The following is a 15,970-nucleotide window of genomic DNA, read 5'->3' on the forward strand; positions in this document are numbered from 1 at the left end:
ATGGACTTGGTAAGGTGTTCGACAAGGTTCCCCGTGGGAGACTGATTAGCAAGGTTAGATCTCATGGAATACAGGGAGAACTAGCCATTTGGATACAGAACTGGCTCAAAGGTAGAAGACAGAGGGTGGTGGTGGAGGGTTGTTTTTCAGACTGGAGGCCTGTGACCAGTGGAGTGCCACAAGGATCGGTGCTGGATCCTCTACTTTTCATCATTGCGAGAATAAGAGGGATAGTTAGTAAGTTTGCTGAAGACACCAAAATTGGAGGTGTAGTGGACAACGAAGAGGTTTACCTCAGATTACAACAGGATCTTGATCAGATGGGCCAGTGGGCTGATAAGTGGTAGATGGAGTTTAATTTAGATAAATGCGAGGTACTGCATTTTGGGAAAGCAAATCTTAGCAGGACTTATACACTTAATGGTAAGGTCCTAGGGAGTGTTGCTGAACAAAGAGACCTTGGAGTGCAGGTTCATAGCTCCTTAAAAGTGGAGTCGCAGTTAGATAGGATAGTGAAGAAGGCGTTGTATGCTTTCCATTAATGGTCAGAGTATTGAGTACAGGAGTTGAGAGGTCATGTTGCGGCTGTACAGGACATTGGTTAGGCCACTGTTGGAATATTGTGTGCAATTTTGGTCTCCTTCCTATCAAGTTGTGAAACTTGAAAGGGTTCAGAAAAGATTTCCAAGGATGTTGCCAGGGTTGGAGGATTTGAGCTATAGGGAGAGGCTGAACAGGATGGGGCTGTTTTCCCTGGAGCTTTGGAGGCTGAGGGGTGACCTTATAGAGGTTTATAAAATCATAAGGGGTGTGGATAAGGATAAATAGACAAGGTCTTTTCCCTAAGATGGGAGAATTCAGAACTAGAGGTTTAAAGTGAGAGGGAAAGATTTAAAAGGGATCTAAGAGGTGAAACTTTCACACAGAGGGTGGTACGTGTATAGAATGAGCTTCCAGAGGAGATGGTGGAGGCTGGTACAATTGCAACATTTAAGAGGCATTTGGATAGGTATATGAATAGGAAGGGTTTGGAGGGATATGGGCCGGGTGCTGGCAGGTGGGACTAGATTTACTCAGGAGAACTGGTTGGGATGGACTGAAGGGTCTGTTTCTGTGCTGTACATCTCTATGTCTCTATGTCTCTGTGACTCTATGGCCCTACGAATATGTGACTCTGCTACTCGGCGACTCTGCGACTGTATGACTCTGCGACTCGATGTGTGTTGTCTTCTCAGCAGGAAAGTATGGCCTTCACATTACCTATTCAGTGTATCATGCCTTTCAAGTTGTCACTGCAGAAGTGCAGATTGCAAGTGACTGTGAAGTAATGCTCACTCTCTCAGTGGGACAAATAATATGTGATATTGAATTCCCTATGACTCCTCCATCCTCAGCTAAAATACCAGGGGGAGGTGGGGGGTAAGAGAGAGGCAATGCCCAATGAAGGGGACACCGGCTGCCCTTCGCACAGCCATTTTAGGATCAGTTGGCCATTAATGTGGGATGTCTGATCTTTGGGATCCACCCAACCTTGCTTTAAACCTCCAGTACATTGGGACAGTAGTGTGCAGTGTTAGTTCAGGATTGGGGTCAATGCTTCAGATCCAGCAGACAGGCCATGGTGGTTTGGGAAGAGGGGGTGGGGATAGGGCAGGTCAAGAGAGAGTGCACTGCCCCCTCCATGCACTGATTCCCCTCCTTGACCAACACCAGCTCATTCAGGGAAACATGGCATTTGGTCAGGGCTGCTGTTGGTACTAGTTCCTTCACAACGGTGGTCAGATGGAGCAAAAGACCATTTTAATTGTTCATTCAAGGATCTCAATTGGCTCATCAGCAGGTATGTTGCCCAATGCCAACCTCACCATCTGTATACCTGCATCGAGATCTGGGTTAAGCAGCTGTTGCCCTCCTTCTAACTCCTCGGAGAGCCAATGTCAAATTCATCGTCACCATAAACGAGACATCTAGGTAATTGGGACTGTTGCTCCATGTTGTGTGATGATGTTGGGATTCGGGCCATTGCATAGCCTCTAATAACCCCTCTTAGTTTACGAGAGGGGGAATGGTGACAGTGTTCGTGACTGACCTGTACAGATTCACTCCCTGAGTGTAAAGTCAACAATGACAGCAGCACTTTCTGCTGAAAACTATGTAAGTTGGTCAGTCTCATGGTAAAACAATAGCAAGCGTCATAAAGAAAGCACTGAGGGGTCCCTCAGTCACTTGGTGCACGCAATTAACACCAACAGAGATGGACAAGCAGAGGATTCCCCTTTCAAACATCACAGCAATTGGCACCTGGGAACTACATCTTTGGAAGCATGTCGTGGTCATCATTTACAATTTTCCGTGGTTAACTCAGAGACTGAACCCACACCAAACTGTGGTGATACTTGAACACAATACAACTCTTCTTGGAACCATTCTGCTTTGATACCATGTTAACATTTCAAATACACAGCCTGGCTCAGCAATACACCAGTGCGTACGGGGGGAGGGGGTTGCATTTATTCATTCCATTTCTTGTGTAACATCCCTTACTCACAGTGTGCATTTGTACTGTGTAGCATGAACCGAGTACCTATTGCTCCAGTATTTAGTCTAGGTTTAGACAGTGTTTTCTTTCAGAAGTCATATTTCGAAGTGTGTGACAGTCTGACATCACGGAGCTGAGTATGATTAGGAACAGGGGTTTGTGGCCATCCTGCTGAAGACCTTCATTAACAAGGCAGCTTGAGAAAGAGATCTCAGCTGGTGAGGAGTGTGGGTGGGGACAGTGGGGCTCAGCAAGGAATCACTTCCTAATGATCAGAGTCATCAGGAACACTTACGCGTTACTTCAGCAACTAACAGAGCAGTTTCTGATTGGCAAGCTGGCTGTAAATGTATCAATACCCCCCATGGTTACACCCAATACCTTAACCCCTTGGTCAAGGCTAAAGGCTCATTTGTGCATTTCTGAACATAATGCAGTAAGTTTGGATACCACTAGAATAATTAATGGAATATTAACTTTTTGATTAGAAAATAACTTTTTTTAAAGAAAATGTAATGAACAGAGTGCAGAACAAGTCAGCTTACCTCTATCCACTGGCCACAGCGAAAATACAATAGGAGAGAGAGGAGGAAGGAGAGAGAGAGATGGAAGATAGTCAGAAGAGAACCCAACTGGTCCAGCTGTCAGATTTCAATCTGGAACATATTTGATCACCCCTTTGCCAACTGAGCATCCCATTCAGAGTTTTACACTGGATGGTACAACAAGGGGCAGCGAGCAGGTCTCATCGAGGGCAATACATGCAGCACCTGAGAAACTGATCACTCACTCTAACGGAGCACACAGCACAGTCCCTCCACTGGGCACCCACAGACCAAAGCATGCAGTTTCAATGTCGTTTTCTTACCGAGATCTTCAAGTTCTGAGGTCATAGACTTGGAGCGTAGTGTTAATGCAGTGGTCGGTGCTCGCTTTGGAGGCGGTGGGGCTTGTTTGGGAAATTAAAGAAAAAGATAAAATAAAGAAATAATCTTCAAATTAGTTTCCTTCCAAAATACACATCTGAGTCAGCAAGTGCTTGCTCATCTCCTACAAAGGGCCTAATGTTTATATTCTCGTCTCATCAGTGAGTTGAGTTAGTTCAGATAATTACTATTGCTGTCACTCCTTTTCCAGCGTAAAGCTGCTTATGATTCTGTCCTGGTTATTCACACCTATTCTACCCCAGTTTGTTCCATTACCACCTTCATTTCCCTGCTACCATCTGCCTCTTCATTATTTAATCTCACATGCTTTCCATCCTATTTCCAACATCTCCTTCACTGCTTCATGTTCCATCCCTTTAGTGTTTACTGAAAATCTGACACATCTTCCGATGACAGTGGGAAATTGCCTAGAAATGTTTCTTCAGTTTCTCTGCCCGCAGAGACTGCTCGATGAGCTGGGGCTAATTGCAGCGAGCTCCAGATTTCTTCCAGTATCTCGGCAACGTCACCTCGCAAACCCGGTAATAATCGGTGGGGAAAGGGTTCCCGTTGCACCCCCTTCTCGCTGACCATTTTCATTTTATATTCATAATGGTGGTCTGGCCAGGGTGGGGGATGGTAGGGCTGGGACTAGGGTTGGGGGTGTGGGATGGGGGCAAGGGCAAGGGAAGCTGACATGTTCACCTGTGACCCATTCCCATCATGCACCTGGGCTGCTCTGCTGAATTCCATGCGGGATAATCCGGTTAAGATTCCCGCCAAGAGTGGTGCCTGGTAAACTAGAGGTCCCTGACTAACTGCAGTGTGGGAGACCCCCTCACCACATCAACTGTTACCTACTTCCTCAAGGTCAAACAGGGCACGGGCCACGAAACGTCTGCTTTAGGAGCAACACACGCATCATGAGGATGGTGTAAACGATGCCAAGAGGTGATCCCACAGGGACCAAAACCCTGATGGGGCTTGACAGGGGAGATGCCGAGAGGATGTTACACCTTGTTGGGGGGGGGGGTCTATATCCGCCATATGAGGTTGAAATAAGGAGAAATATTTTCTCTGAGATTATTAGCCAATAGAATTCTTTATAGAATAAGAGCTGGAAACTGCAGGAGGCCATTCAGCCCCTGCTGTGCTATTGAATATGATCACAGCTGATCTTATCTCAGTCTCAGCTCCACTTTCCTGCTCGCTGTCCATAGCCCTTAACCCATTACTCATTAAAAACTTGCTCATATCCTTCTTAAAGTCACTCAAAGTCCCAGCATCTACCACACTCTGGGAAAGTCAGTTCCTCAGATGCATGACCCTTTGACAGAAGAAATCTCTCCTCTTTTCTGTTTTAAATCTGTTCTCCCTCACCTAAAGCTATGAACCCCTTGTTCTGGGTAGTAGTGAAGGCTGGGCCTTTGAAAATATTCAAGACGGAGTTAGCCACCACCTTTTGATAGCTAAGTGATTGAAGCATCAGTAATTGGTCCAACAATTTGATCAGCATTGATCTTCTCAAAAGATAAAGGAGCTAGAGGGGCTGAATGGCCTCCTCCTGTTCCTGTTAGAGTTAAGACCAACATGGCTGAAAATGAAACAACAGATCTAAATAACAATTGGCAGTTCATTATAGTGAGCCTTCTGAAAGGCTGACACATGAAAACATGGACACAAAAGAAATAAGCACAAAAACATTTCTTGTGAGTTCAGTTCCCACAATGCTTGTTTTAAAGGTTATTGAAACCATTTGTAATCAATTAACAGGTGACACAGAGATCATTAATGGTCTGATCCTAAATGTAGGGAGCAGCATAAAAAGTAATGTCGCCAAATCTCACCAGGCCAAAGGGCAGCTCTGTCATTAGACAGACTGAAAACTGATGGTGCTTTCATCTGACGGTCACGACAACTGTGTAAAGACCAGACTGCAAAAGAAATGTTTCAAGGAACATTTAGACTTCTGCGTTGTTGAAATTGAAGATTGGGGAGAGAGAAAAAAAAGAGAAAACTGAAATGACTCCAATCTGTGCCAGTGCTCATTGAACCTGATTGTCAGCCAATGGAAGGCAACTGGGCATTTCATCGAAATCAGCATTTTAAAATTCTCTTTGGAAAATGATCAAACTCCAGCCAACTTTCCAAGACAGTAACTGTCTGTGATTCGTCCCTCACCAGACACAGCCGTTTGATTACAGTTCACTGTGGGTGGGCATTCAGAATGGCATTGGACAGTATCCTTTCAAAACCTTCTCCCAATGAAAATGTGTACAGTTTTCACAGCCTCACTGATGTTGCTTAGCAGCAACATGCTGGGTGTTTGATTTCCGAGCACCTGCCCACACAGACCTGTGAACTGGACAATAATGACTCCCTTCCACAGAAAAAGGAGCACAAAGAATTTCAAGGTTTCAAAGACAGTGTTCAATTGGCTGTGTGTAAAAATCACATGATGAGAACATTTCAGAGATTTCGCAAAGGGGATCATTGGAGAAACGAGAATGTTACTTCTGGGCTAGATATGTTCATTTCAAGCCTTGAACTCAGTTGGTTGCATGATTTTATAACTCAATTTCTGACATTTCTATGGCGGTTTCAACTCCCTCCAGAGACTTGCTCCTCCCCATCTTCAATAACACCACCACTTCCGTCCTTCAGCTGCAGAACCCTCAACGATCCCTCTGCTCCTTTATGCTGGTCTCTTCTGCACTGTCACTAGCTGTTACTCCACCCTTCATGGGATTACAGTCAGCCGACAAGTCCCAGTGGAACATAGAACATTACAGCGCAGTACAGGCCCTTCGGCCCTCAATGTTGCACTGACCTGTAGAACCAATCAGAAGCCCATCTATCTTACACTATTCCATTCTCGGCCATATGTCTATCCAATGACCATTTAAATGCTCTTAAAGTTGGCGAGTCTACTACTGTTGCAGGTAATGCGTTCCATGCCCCTGCTACTCTCTGAGTAAAGAAACTACCTCTAACATCTGTCCGATATCTATTACCCCATAATTTAAAGCTATGTCCCCTTGTGCTAGCCATCACCATCCAAGGAAAGGAACTCTCCCTGTCCACCCTATCTATCCCTCTGATTATCTTATATGTCTCGATTAAGTCACCTCTCAACTTTCTTCTAATGAAAACAGCCTAATATTCCTTAGCCTTCCCTCATAAGACCTTCCCTCCATACCAGGCAACATCCTGGTAAGTTGCCTTTGAACCCTTTCCAAAACTTCCACACCCTTCCCATAATGTGGTGACCAGAACTGTATGCAATATTCCAAATGTGGCTGCACCAGAGTTTTGTACAGCTGCTAAACCCAATCCCTCTATTAATAACAGCTAACACACTGTATGTCTTCTTAACAACCCTATCAACCTGGGTGGCAACTTTCAAGGATCTGTGTACATGGACACCGAGATCTCTCTGCTCATCTACACTACCAACAATCTTACCATTAGCCCAGTAGTTTGCATTCCGGTTACTCCGACCAAAGTGAATCACCTCACACTTGTCCGCATTAAACTCCATTTGCCACCTCTCAGCCCAGCTCTGCAGCTTATCTATGTCCTTCTGGAACCTACAATGTCATTTGTCACTATCCACAACTCCACCAATCTTAGTGTCATCTGCAAATTTACTAACCCATCTTTCTATGCCCCCATCCAGGTCATTTATTAAAATGACAAACAGCAGTGACCCCAAAACAGATCCTTGCGGAACACCACTAGTAACTGAACTCCAGGATGAACATTTCCCATCAACCACCACCCTCTGTCTTCTTTCAGCTAGCCAATTTCTGATCCAAACCACTACATCAGCCTGAATCCCATGCCTCTGTATTTTTGCAATAGCCTACTGTGGGGAACCTTATCAAATGCCTTACTAAAGTCCATATACACCACCTCAACCACTTTACCCTCATCTATCTTCTCAAAGAACTCAATAAGTTTGTGAGGCACGACCTATCCTTCACAAAACCGTGTTGACTATTCCTAATCAACTTATTCCTTTCCAGATGATTATAAATCCACCCTCTTATAACCCTTTCCAACACTTTACCCACAACCGAAGTAAGGCTCACAAGTCTATAATTTCCAGGGCTGCCACTACTCCCCTTCTTGAAGGGAACATTTGCTATCCTCCAGTCTTCAGGTGCTATATCTGTAGACAATGACGACATAAAGATCAAAGCCAAAGGCTCGGCAATTTCCTCCCTGGCTTCCCAGAGAATCCTAGAATAAATCACATCTGGCCCAGGGGACTTGTCTATTTTCACACTTTCCAGACTCGGCGTTTGTTTTCCCTCAGCCAGCCCACCTGTATCCTCTCCTTAATTTGCTCCATAAAACCTACGACTTGGTGCAACTATTTGCTCCTGTATCCACACAGCACTTATTGTGACTCGACGTCAAATACTAAACAAAACCAGAAATAGCTGAAAAACTCAGCAGGTCTAGCAAGATCTATGGAGAGAGGGAGAGATCACTGTTAACGTTTGGGTGCAGTGACCTTTCCTCAGAACTCATGGTAGCTCAGAAAAAGTTATATTTTATGCAGAAGGTAGGGTAGGGAGGGGATAAGGATCAACTAATAGATGGAGATAGAGCTCAAAGAGAGAGTAGAAAAGTTGGACAGACAAAGGATTGGATAATGGTCAGCCTAAGATAGTGCACAGCTACTATTGGGGACTGTTAGTGGTGACCAATGGGTGTGTAATCGCAGACCATGTGATGACAAGGCCTGGGGGTTGGGGTAAGGACATGGGAGAAGGTACCTCAAACCCTAACATTGTTAAACTTGATATTGAGTCCAGAGGCTGTAGAGAGGAAAATGAGGTTCTTCCAGCTTGCACTGAGCTTCACTAGAGCACTGCAGCATGTCTGAGACTGAGATGTTGGCCAGGGACCAGGGTGGGGGTTAGAGTAGCAGGCAATGGGAAGATCAGGGTGTTTTTTTGTGGACAGAATGTAGATGTTCTGCAAAGCAGTCCCCCCAATGTAGAGGAGACCACATTGTGAGCAGCAAATGCAGGTGACTAGAAAGTGGGAAGTGGGCTCTTGGACACTGAGGAGGGATGAAGTGAATGGGCAGGAGTTACACCTCATGGGGCTGTGGGGGGTGTTGGGAGTGATAAACATGAGAACCAGGGTGTCCCAGAGGGAACGGTCCTTGTGGAAGGCTGACACGAGACGGGAGGGGATATGTCTGTTGTGGTATTCCCTGGAGATCTTGGATGTGCATGCTGGTGGGATGGTGGTTATGGACAAGGGGCTGTTGAGGGAGGGAAGAGAAGGGGTGCGGGTGTAAGTGCAGGAGATGGGTCGGCCTCAGTTGAGGGCCCTGTCAACTACTGTGCTGGGAAAGTCCTCGTTTGAGGAAGAAGGTGGATATTTTGTGGGCTCCTTTGTTGATGTTGGCCTCAATGGAACAGATGTGACAGTGATGGAGGAACTGGGAGAATGGAATGGAGTCTTTTTCGGGAGCAGAGTGCGAGGATGTATAGTCCAGGTAGCTGTGGGGGTCGGTGGGTTTATAATGGATATTGGGGGCCTGTCTATCCCGGAAATGGAAACAGAGATGCCAAGGGAGGACTCAGAGATGGACCAGGTGAAGGTGAAAGCAGGGTGGAGATTAGAAGCGAAATAAATAAACATTTCCAATTCTGACCAAGAGAGGGAAGCAGCACAATATTATCATTGGGTTTATGATGTTGTGGCCATAACAGAGACGTGGGCTTCACAGGGACAGGAATGGTTGAGAGTTGTTCCAGGGTTTAGAACATTTAAAAAGAACAGGGAGGGTGGAAACAGAGGAGGGGGTGTAGCATTGCTAATCAGAGAGTGCAACACAGCTACAGAAATGAAGCTTGTCGAGGAAGGTTTGTCTACTGAGTCAGTATGGGGGAAAGTTAGAAACAGCAAGGGAGCAGCCACCTGATTGGATATTGTCTACAGACCCCCTAATAGCAGTAGACAGGCCGACGAGGGGAGAGGCCATTTTGGATTTGGTGCTCGTCAATGGGCCAGGACACGTGTCAGAAATTATGCCGCTATCTGACAGGAGTTGGGAATTACAGACTGGGGCAATTGTTTCACAGAAAGGGCACACAGACTGTTGTTACGAGTGATGCACAAATTTGTTCCTCTGAGACAGGCAAGAAGGGGTAAGATTAAGGAGTCTTGGATGACGAAAACAGAGGAGCTTCTTGTCAAAAGGAAGAAGGCAGCTTACGTAAGGTGGAGGAAGCAAGGATCTAGCACAGCTTTAGAGGACTACAGGCTTGCTAGAAAGGAGCTCAGAAATGGACTGAGGAGAGCCAGGAGGGGACACGAAAAAGGAGGAAGCGAGAAAGGCAGTTGCTTCCTCACTTTCCACAGGATTGTACCAGAGGATTGGAGGGAGGCGAATGTTGTTCCTCTTTTCAAGAAGGGTAATAGGGAAATCCCTGGCAATTACAGACCAGTCAGTCTTACGTCTGTGGTCAGCAAGGTTTTGGAAAGAATTCTGAGGGATAGGATTTACTACTATTTGGAAAAGCATAGTGTGATTAAAGACAGTCAGCATGGTTTTGTAAGGGGCAGGTCATGCCTCACGAATCTTATTGAGTTCTTTGAGGAGGTGACGAGACAGGTCAACGAAGGTCGAGCAGTGGATGTGATGTATATAGACTTCAGCAAGGCATTTGATAAGGTTCCCCATGGTAGGCTCATTCATAAAGTCAGGAGGAATGGGATACAGGGAGATTTGGCTGTCTGGATTCAGAATTGGTTGGCTGACAGAAGGCAGAGAGTGGTTGTAGATGGAAAGTATTCTGCCTGAAGGTCAGTGCTGAGTGGGGTCCCGCAGGGCTCTGTTCTTGGGCCTCTGCTCTTTGTAGTTTTTATAAATGACTTGGATGAGGAGATTGAGGGGTGGGTTAGTAAACTTGCAGGTGACACAAAGATTGGAGGTGTCGTCGATAGTATCGAGGGTTATTGCAGGCTGCAGCGCCACATAGACAGGATGCAGAGCTGGGCTGAGAAATGGCAGATGGAGTTCAACCTGGGTAAATGTGAAGTGATGCATTTTGGAAGGTCGAACTAGAATGCTGAATATAGGATTAAAGACAGGATTCTTGGCAGCGTGGAGGAACAGAGGGATCTGGGTGTGTAAGTGCATAAATCCCTTAAAGTTGCCACCCAAGTGGATATGGTTGTTAAGAAAGCATATGGTGTCTTGGCTTTCATTAACAGGGGGATTGAGTTTAAGAGCTGCAGCTCTACAAATCCCCGCTGAGACCACACTTGGAATATTGTGTCCAGTTCTGGTCACCCTACTATAGGAAAGATACAGAGGCTTTGGACAGGGTGCAAAGAAGGTTTACCAGGATGCTGCCTGGACTGGAGGGCTTATCTTATGAAGAGAGGTTGATTAAGCTTGGACCTCTCTCTCTGGAGAGAAGGAGGAAGAGAGGTAACCTGATCGAGGTGTACAAGGCAATGAGAGGCATGGATAGAGTCGATAGCCAGAGACTTTTCTCCAGGGCAGGATTGACTGTCACAAGGGGTTATAGTTTTAAGGCGTTCGGAGGAAGGTATAAAGGAGATGTCAGAGGTAGGTTCTTTACGCAGAGAGTTGTGAATGCATGGAATGCGTTGCCAGCGGCGGTGGTGGAAGCAGTGTCATTGGGGACATTTAAGCGACTGCTGGACATGCACATGGATAGCAGTGAGTTAGGGGGTGTTTAGGTTAGGTTATTTTCTTTTAGGTTAGGAATAATCCTTGGCACAACAAGGGGCCTGTTCTGAGCTGTACTTTTCTATGTTCTATGTTGGACAAAGAGTTGTGGGTGGGAGGCAGAATAAGACTGGGGCACCTCGTTTCCTGCCTTGGGACTGTAACACCTTCTGCACTTAATATCGAGTTCAATAATGTTGGGGCTTGAGGCATCTTTTCCCCATGTCCTTACTCCAACCCCCTACACACCAGACCTCGTGATCACATGGTCTGCTATTACACACAGCCCATTGTCAGCCATTGTCAGTCCCCATTAGCAGCTGACCATGATCCACCTCATTGTCTGTCCAACTGTTCTTCTCTCTCTTTGGACTCTATTCCCACGTATCGCTTACTCCTTACCCCCTCCCCCCACCCGATCGTCTGCATAAAAAACAACCTTTTCCCAGCTACCATCAGTTCTGAGGAAGGGTCACTCAACCAGAAACGTTAAGTCTGATTTCTCTCCACACATGCTGCCAGACCTGCTGAGCTTTTCCAGCAATTTCTGCTTGTTTCTGATTTCCCTTATCCGCAGTTCTTTTGTGTCTTTATTTTGTCTCAAATGTTGCCTGGTCGATGCTCTTGTGAAAGAGGTTTGGTGTACTTGCTACCTGAAGAGTGCTACAGAAATCCAAGATGTTATTGCCATTTTCAGAAGTAAATTATTTGGCTGATACTGAGCCCTCTGTACCCTGAGAACATGGGACTTTCTAAGAAATAGTTGAGGCCAGTAAGAAAGACATTTTGAGGAGGGAGCAGGCGCTAGATCAGTGCAAAAGGGAGAAAGGAAACTGTCATTGGGATTGAGGAGGTCAGCTGGGAAGAAGCTTCTATAGAATACAAATGCTAGTATGGACCAGTTGATCTGAATGATTTGTGTAGATCCTGTAAGTTCAAAATAAGCAGCAGATTCATACCCCAATGGGACATTGTCCAACAAGACCGAGCCAGAGAGCAAAAGCAGTACCTTTCTTTCGAGCTGTGTCCTCTGGATCGAGATTCCTGCTCACTGTCACAACCTTTAACACCAAATGGTTTCCTCCCTGGCGGATCATGTTCACCACTTGTCTGTGACCAACCTTGACAACATTTTCATTGTTGACCTGGAAGAAATTGGAAATGAGTACGTTTAGTAACAATAACCAACAAAGAAACTGTTCCACACCTGCTCTGCATTTATTCAGAGGGGCCAGGACTGAGCCAATCAGCTCCTTGGATTTGTTCTGCCATCCAATGAGAACCTCTATCTTCCTGGTCTTGGTTCCAGAACCCTGAACATCCTGAACGAACAAAAACTGACCAACTTGCTGTGCCCTGATACAAATCTGTTGTTGCTCCAACCTGACAGCTGCCTGAACCTGCTGCAGCTGGAATCGGTTCGAGTTCGGATAAACAGTCAGTGAGCTGAAGCACTCACCTCTTCCTTCTTCATTGAGAGGTTTCCTGACTTAGTGCCCCAGTCTGACAGGTTACAGTCACTGCAATATCACCAGCGAGTATCCTTCCTTGTAGAACCAGGCTATTCCTCCAGGAGGGAATATTTAAACATCAGGACAATCATTCAATACCAAAAGGAATCCGTGAGGATGGAGGAGACTGAGACTGAAAAACTAACTGGAAACCACTTTCTAAACTCCATTAAAGATTGTTTAAAACCAAACAATGAGTCTCAGTGTGAAACATTGATCCAGCAGCAAAATGGAATATCTTCTGGACATTGACTTGCTTTTGTGAACAAGTATCACTGCAGGCTTGGTGGTGGAAAGGAAAGAAAAGGAGGCAAGGATGTTACAGGCTACACTGCACCTCAAAACTCCACAGAAAATATCCACTCCCTCCACAGTGACGCTCAGTAGCAGCAGTGTGCATGATCTATAAGACGTGCTGCAGAAATTCACTGAGCTCCTCAGACAGCACATTCCAAACCCATAACCACTTCCATCTAGAATGAAAAGGGCAGCAAGTACATGGGAACACCACCCCATGCAAGTTCCCCCCCAAGCCACTCACTGTCCTGACTTGGAAATATATCACCATCCCTTCAGTGTCACTGAGTCAAAATCCTGGAATTCCCTCCCTAAGAGCACTGTGGACCAACCTACAGCACATGGACTGCAGCGGTTCAAGAAGGCAGCTCACCCCCACTTTCCCATGGGAAACTAGGGGCCAGGGCAATAAATACCAACTCAGCCAGCGATGCCCACATCCCATGAACGAAATCCCAAACAAACAGAGCTTGGTAGAATGAGCAGTAATGGAGCCCATGACGCTATCAAATGCCACGTGCTCTACATGGTGTGAGTGTGTATACACGTATCTGTATATACGCATGTACACATGGAGTATGTGTATGCTTTAGTGTTTGTATATACATGATGCATGTGTGTATAAATGTGTGCATATACATACTGAATGTGTGTGCACGTGTATGAATGGTATGTGTGCATGCACATATAGATGGTGTGTACACGTGTATGTGTGTGAGACAGTGTGTGTGAGAGAGAGTGAGTGAGGGAGTGAGAGAGTGTGTGTGTGTGTGAGAGAGAGAGTGAATGAGGGAGTGAGAGAGTGTATGTAACATGGTAGAGCCCTCAATGAATGGCTTCCTGCACAGATTAATCCTCAGTAGAAACACATTCTCAATGCAGCTATCTTCATGATTTTTATATGATGTTAAATTTGCTGTTAAAGCATTAAGTGGATCCGATGAAACATTATTGAGGCAATTTAAACTGTAAAATCATTCTGTTTTCACCCTTTGCAGATATGAGAGCAGGTGGCAACATGCCAAGAACTTGCAGTGACCAGCTCAGCGAGAATCCACTGTTTCTCTCTATCCCAGAGACAGAGTGTCACTGAGGTCTTGAGCACACACTAGTTATACTGAAGGTTACATTGGAACAGGAGAGTTGATAATGATCCTCCTTTATCTTCATTTGGCAGGGTTAGTTGTCACAGATAGTGGCAATGCAATGTGCTACCAATGCTGTTTTCCCATCTGGTGCACTCTCACTCTACAGGATTGGTACTGGGTACACAGCCAGAAGCTGTGTGCACCAAGGCTAAATTGGGAGCGTGAACTGGATGTGAACTGACCCTCTTTACTCACTGAGCAGAGTGCATTGAGTCAAAGGATCTCCTGCTGCTGTGTTGCTGTGCAAATCTGGTCCCAGGCAATGAAAGCAGCTGGATGTACTCTTCCCTAAAGCTGCATTTCAAAGCAAAGGTTTCAACTGTAGTGTCAGGTTAAGAGGTAAAGCTCTTATTGTAGTTGTCCATGGGATGTGGGCATCACTGAATAAGCCAGCATTATTGTCCATCCCTAATTGCCCAGAGGGCAGTTAAGAGGGACATGTAGGCCAGACAGGTACGGATGGCAGATCTTCTGCTGCAAAGGACACTGAACAAGATGGGTTTTTACAGCAATTGTAAAATGGTCATTGATAGACATTTAGTTCCAGACTTCTATCATTTTGATTGGTCCCATTTGCCATGGTGGGATTTGAACCCAGAACCACAGAACATATCCTAAATCCACTCGTCTGGTGACAATTCAGTTACACCATCGTTGCTTGTCTCTCATCAAAGGTTGAGAGCGAAACTCCATTCCAGAACACAAGTATCTCAGTAACTCTCCAGCCAAATGCTTTGAGGATGGTGTCCACTCAGTCACAAATGTTTGCCACGGCCCATTCCAAACCCACTGATGTTGGGGCACATGGGGATTAGATTAGATTCCCTACAGTGTGGAAACGGCCCTTCGGCCCAGCCAGTCCACAGCGACTCTCCGAAGAGTAACCCACCCAGACCCATTCCCTTCTGACTAATGCACCTAACACTATGGGCAATTTAGCTTGGATGTTCAAGAATGTAATCCCTAGTTCAGGATTTGTCTCCTTTTCTGTTGTTATGATCTCAGCATGACGGATATGTTGGATGCCAGAAAGAAATCTGTTTTGATAGATTCCACACTAATTGCTCCAATGTTAATCACTTAAAGTCAGAATAGGTTGCAGTTCTTTTATTTATCATGTTAGTAAATCAACAAGGGACAGGATTTACACAATTAACAGTGGGGCTCGGGCAGTGCTGTAGAATAGAGAGACCGAGGGGTTCAGGTACGTAACTCGTTGAAGTTTGCATCACATGTAGACAGGGTGGTTAAGAAGGTGTTTAGCATGCTCGCCTTCATTGTTCAGACCTCTGAGTCAAGAACTTGGGACATTATACGGGGTAGACCATTGAGGACAGAGATGAGGAGAAACGTCTTCACCCAGAGAGTGGTGGCTGTGTGGAATGCTCTGCCCCAGAGGGCAGTGGAGGCCCAGTCTCTGGATTCATTTAAGAAAGAGTTGGATAGAGCTCACAAGGATTATATTGAATGGCGGTGCAGGCTGGAAGGGCTGAATGGCCTACTCCTGCACCTATTGTCTATTGTCTATTATGTTGAGGTTGTACAGGGTATTGGTGAAGCCTCTTCTAGAGTAATGTGTCCAGTTCTGGTGGCCCTGTTATAGGAACAATATTAAGCTGGAGAGGGTTCAGAAGAGATTTACCAGGATTTTGCTGTGAATAGAGGGTCTGATTTATAAGGAGAGGTGGATAGGAGTTTTACTACTGGAGCATCGGAGACTGAGGGGTGACCTTAAAGAGATTTATAAAATCATGAGGGGCATGGACAGGGTGAATGGCAGGTGCCCTTTCCCCAGGGAGAGGATTTCAAAAATAGGGGGA

The 15,970-nt window shown here is 45.7% G+C and overlaps 1 protein-coding gene across 1 annotated transcript in view; it reads right to left on the reverse strand.

Annotated features, from left to right (window-relative positions):
• The window catches only part of LOC122557606 (SH3 and multiple ankyrin repeat domains protein 2-like), a 49,538-nt gene extending 36,864 nt beyond the window's left edge, over positions 1-12,674 (reverse strand). The window contains exons 1-3 of the mRNA XM_043705324.1: positions 12,204-12,674; positions 3,408-3,488; positions 3,085-3,093 (exon numbers count right to left, since the gene is read on the reverse strand). Coding sequence (XP_043561259.1) covers positions 3,085-3,093; positions 3,408-3,488; positions 12,204-12,291 — 178 coding nt within the window. The 5' untranslated portion in view covers positions 12,292-12,674. The remainder of the gene's footprint in view (positions 1-3,084; positions 3,094-3,407; positions 3,489-12,203) is intronic.
• Positions 12,675-15,970: the final 3,296 nt, after the last annotated feature.

The sequence above is a fragment of the Chiloscyllium plagiosum genome, chromosome 16 (assembly GCF_004010195.1).
Source record: "Chiloscyllium plagiosum isolate BGI_BamShark_2017 chromosome 16, ASM401019v2, whole genome shotgun sequence".
Lineage (NCBI taxonomy): Eukaryota > Metazoa > Chordata > Chondrichthyes > Orectolobiformes > Hemiscylliidae > Chiloscyllium > Chiloscyllium plagiosum.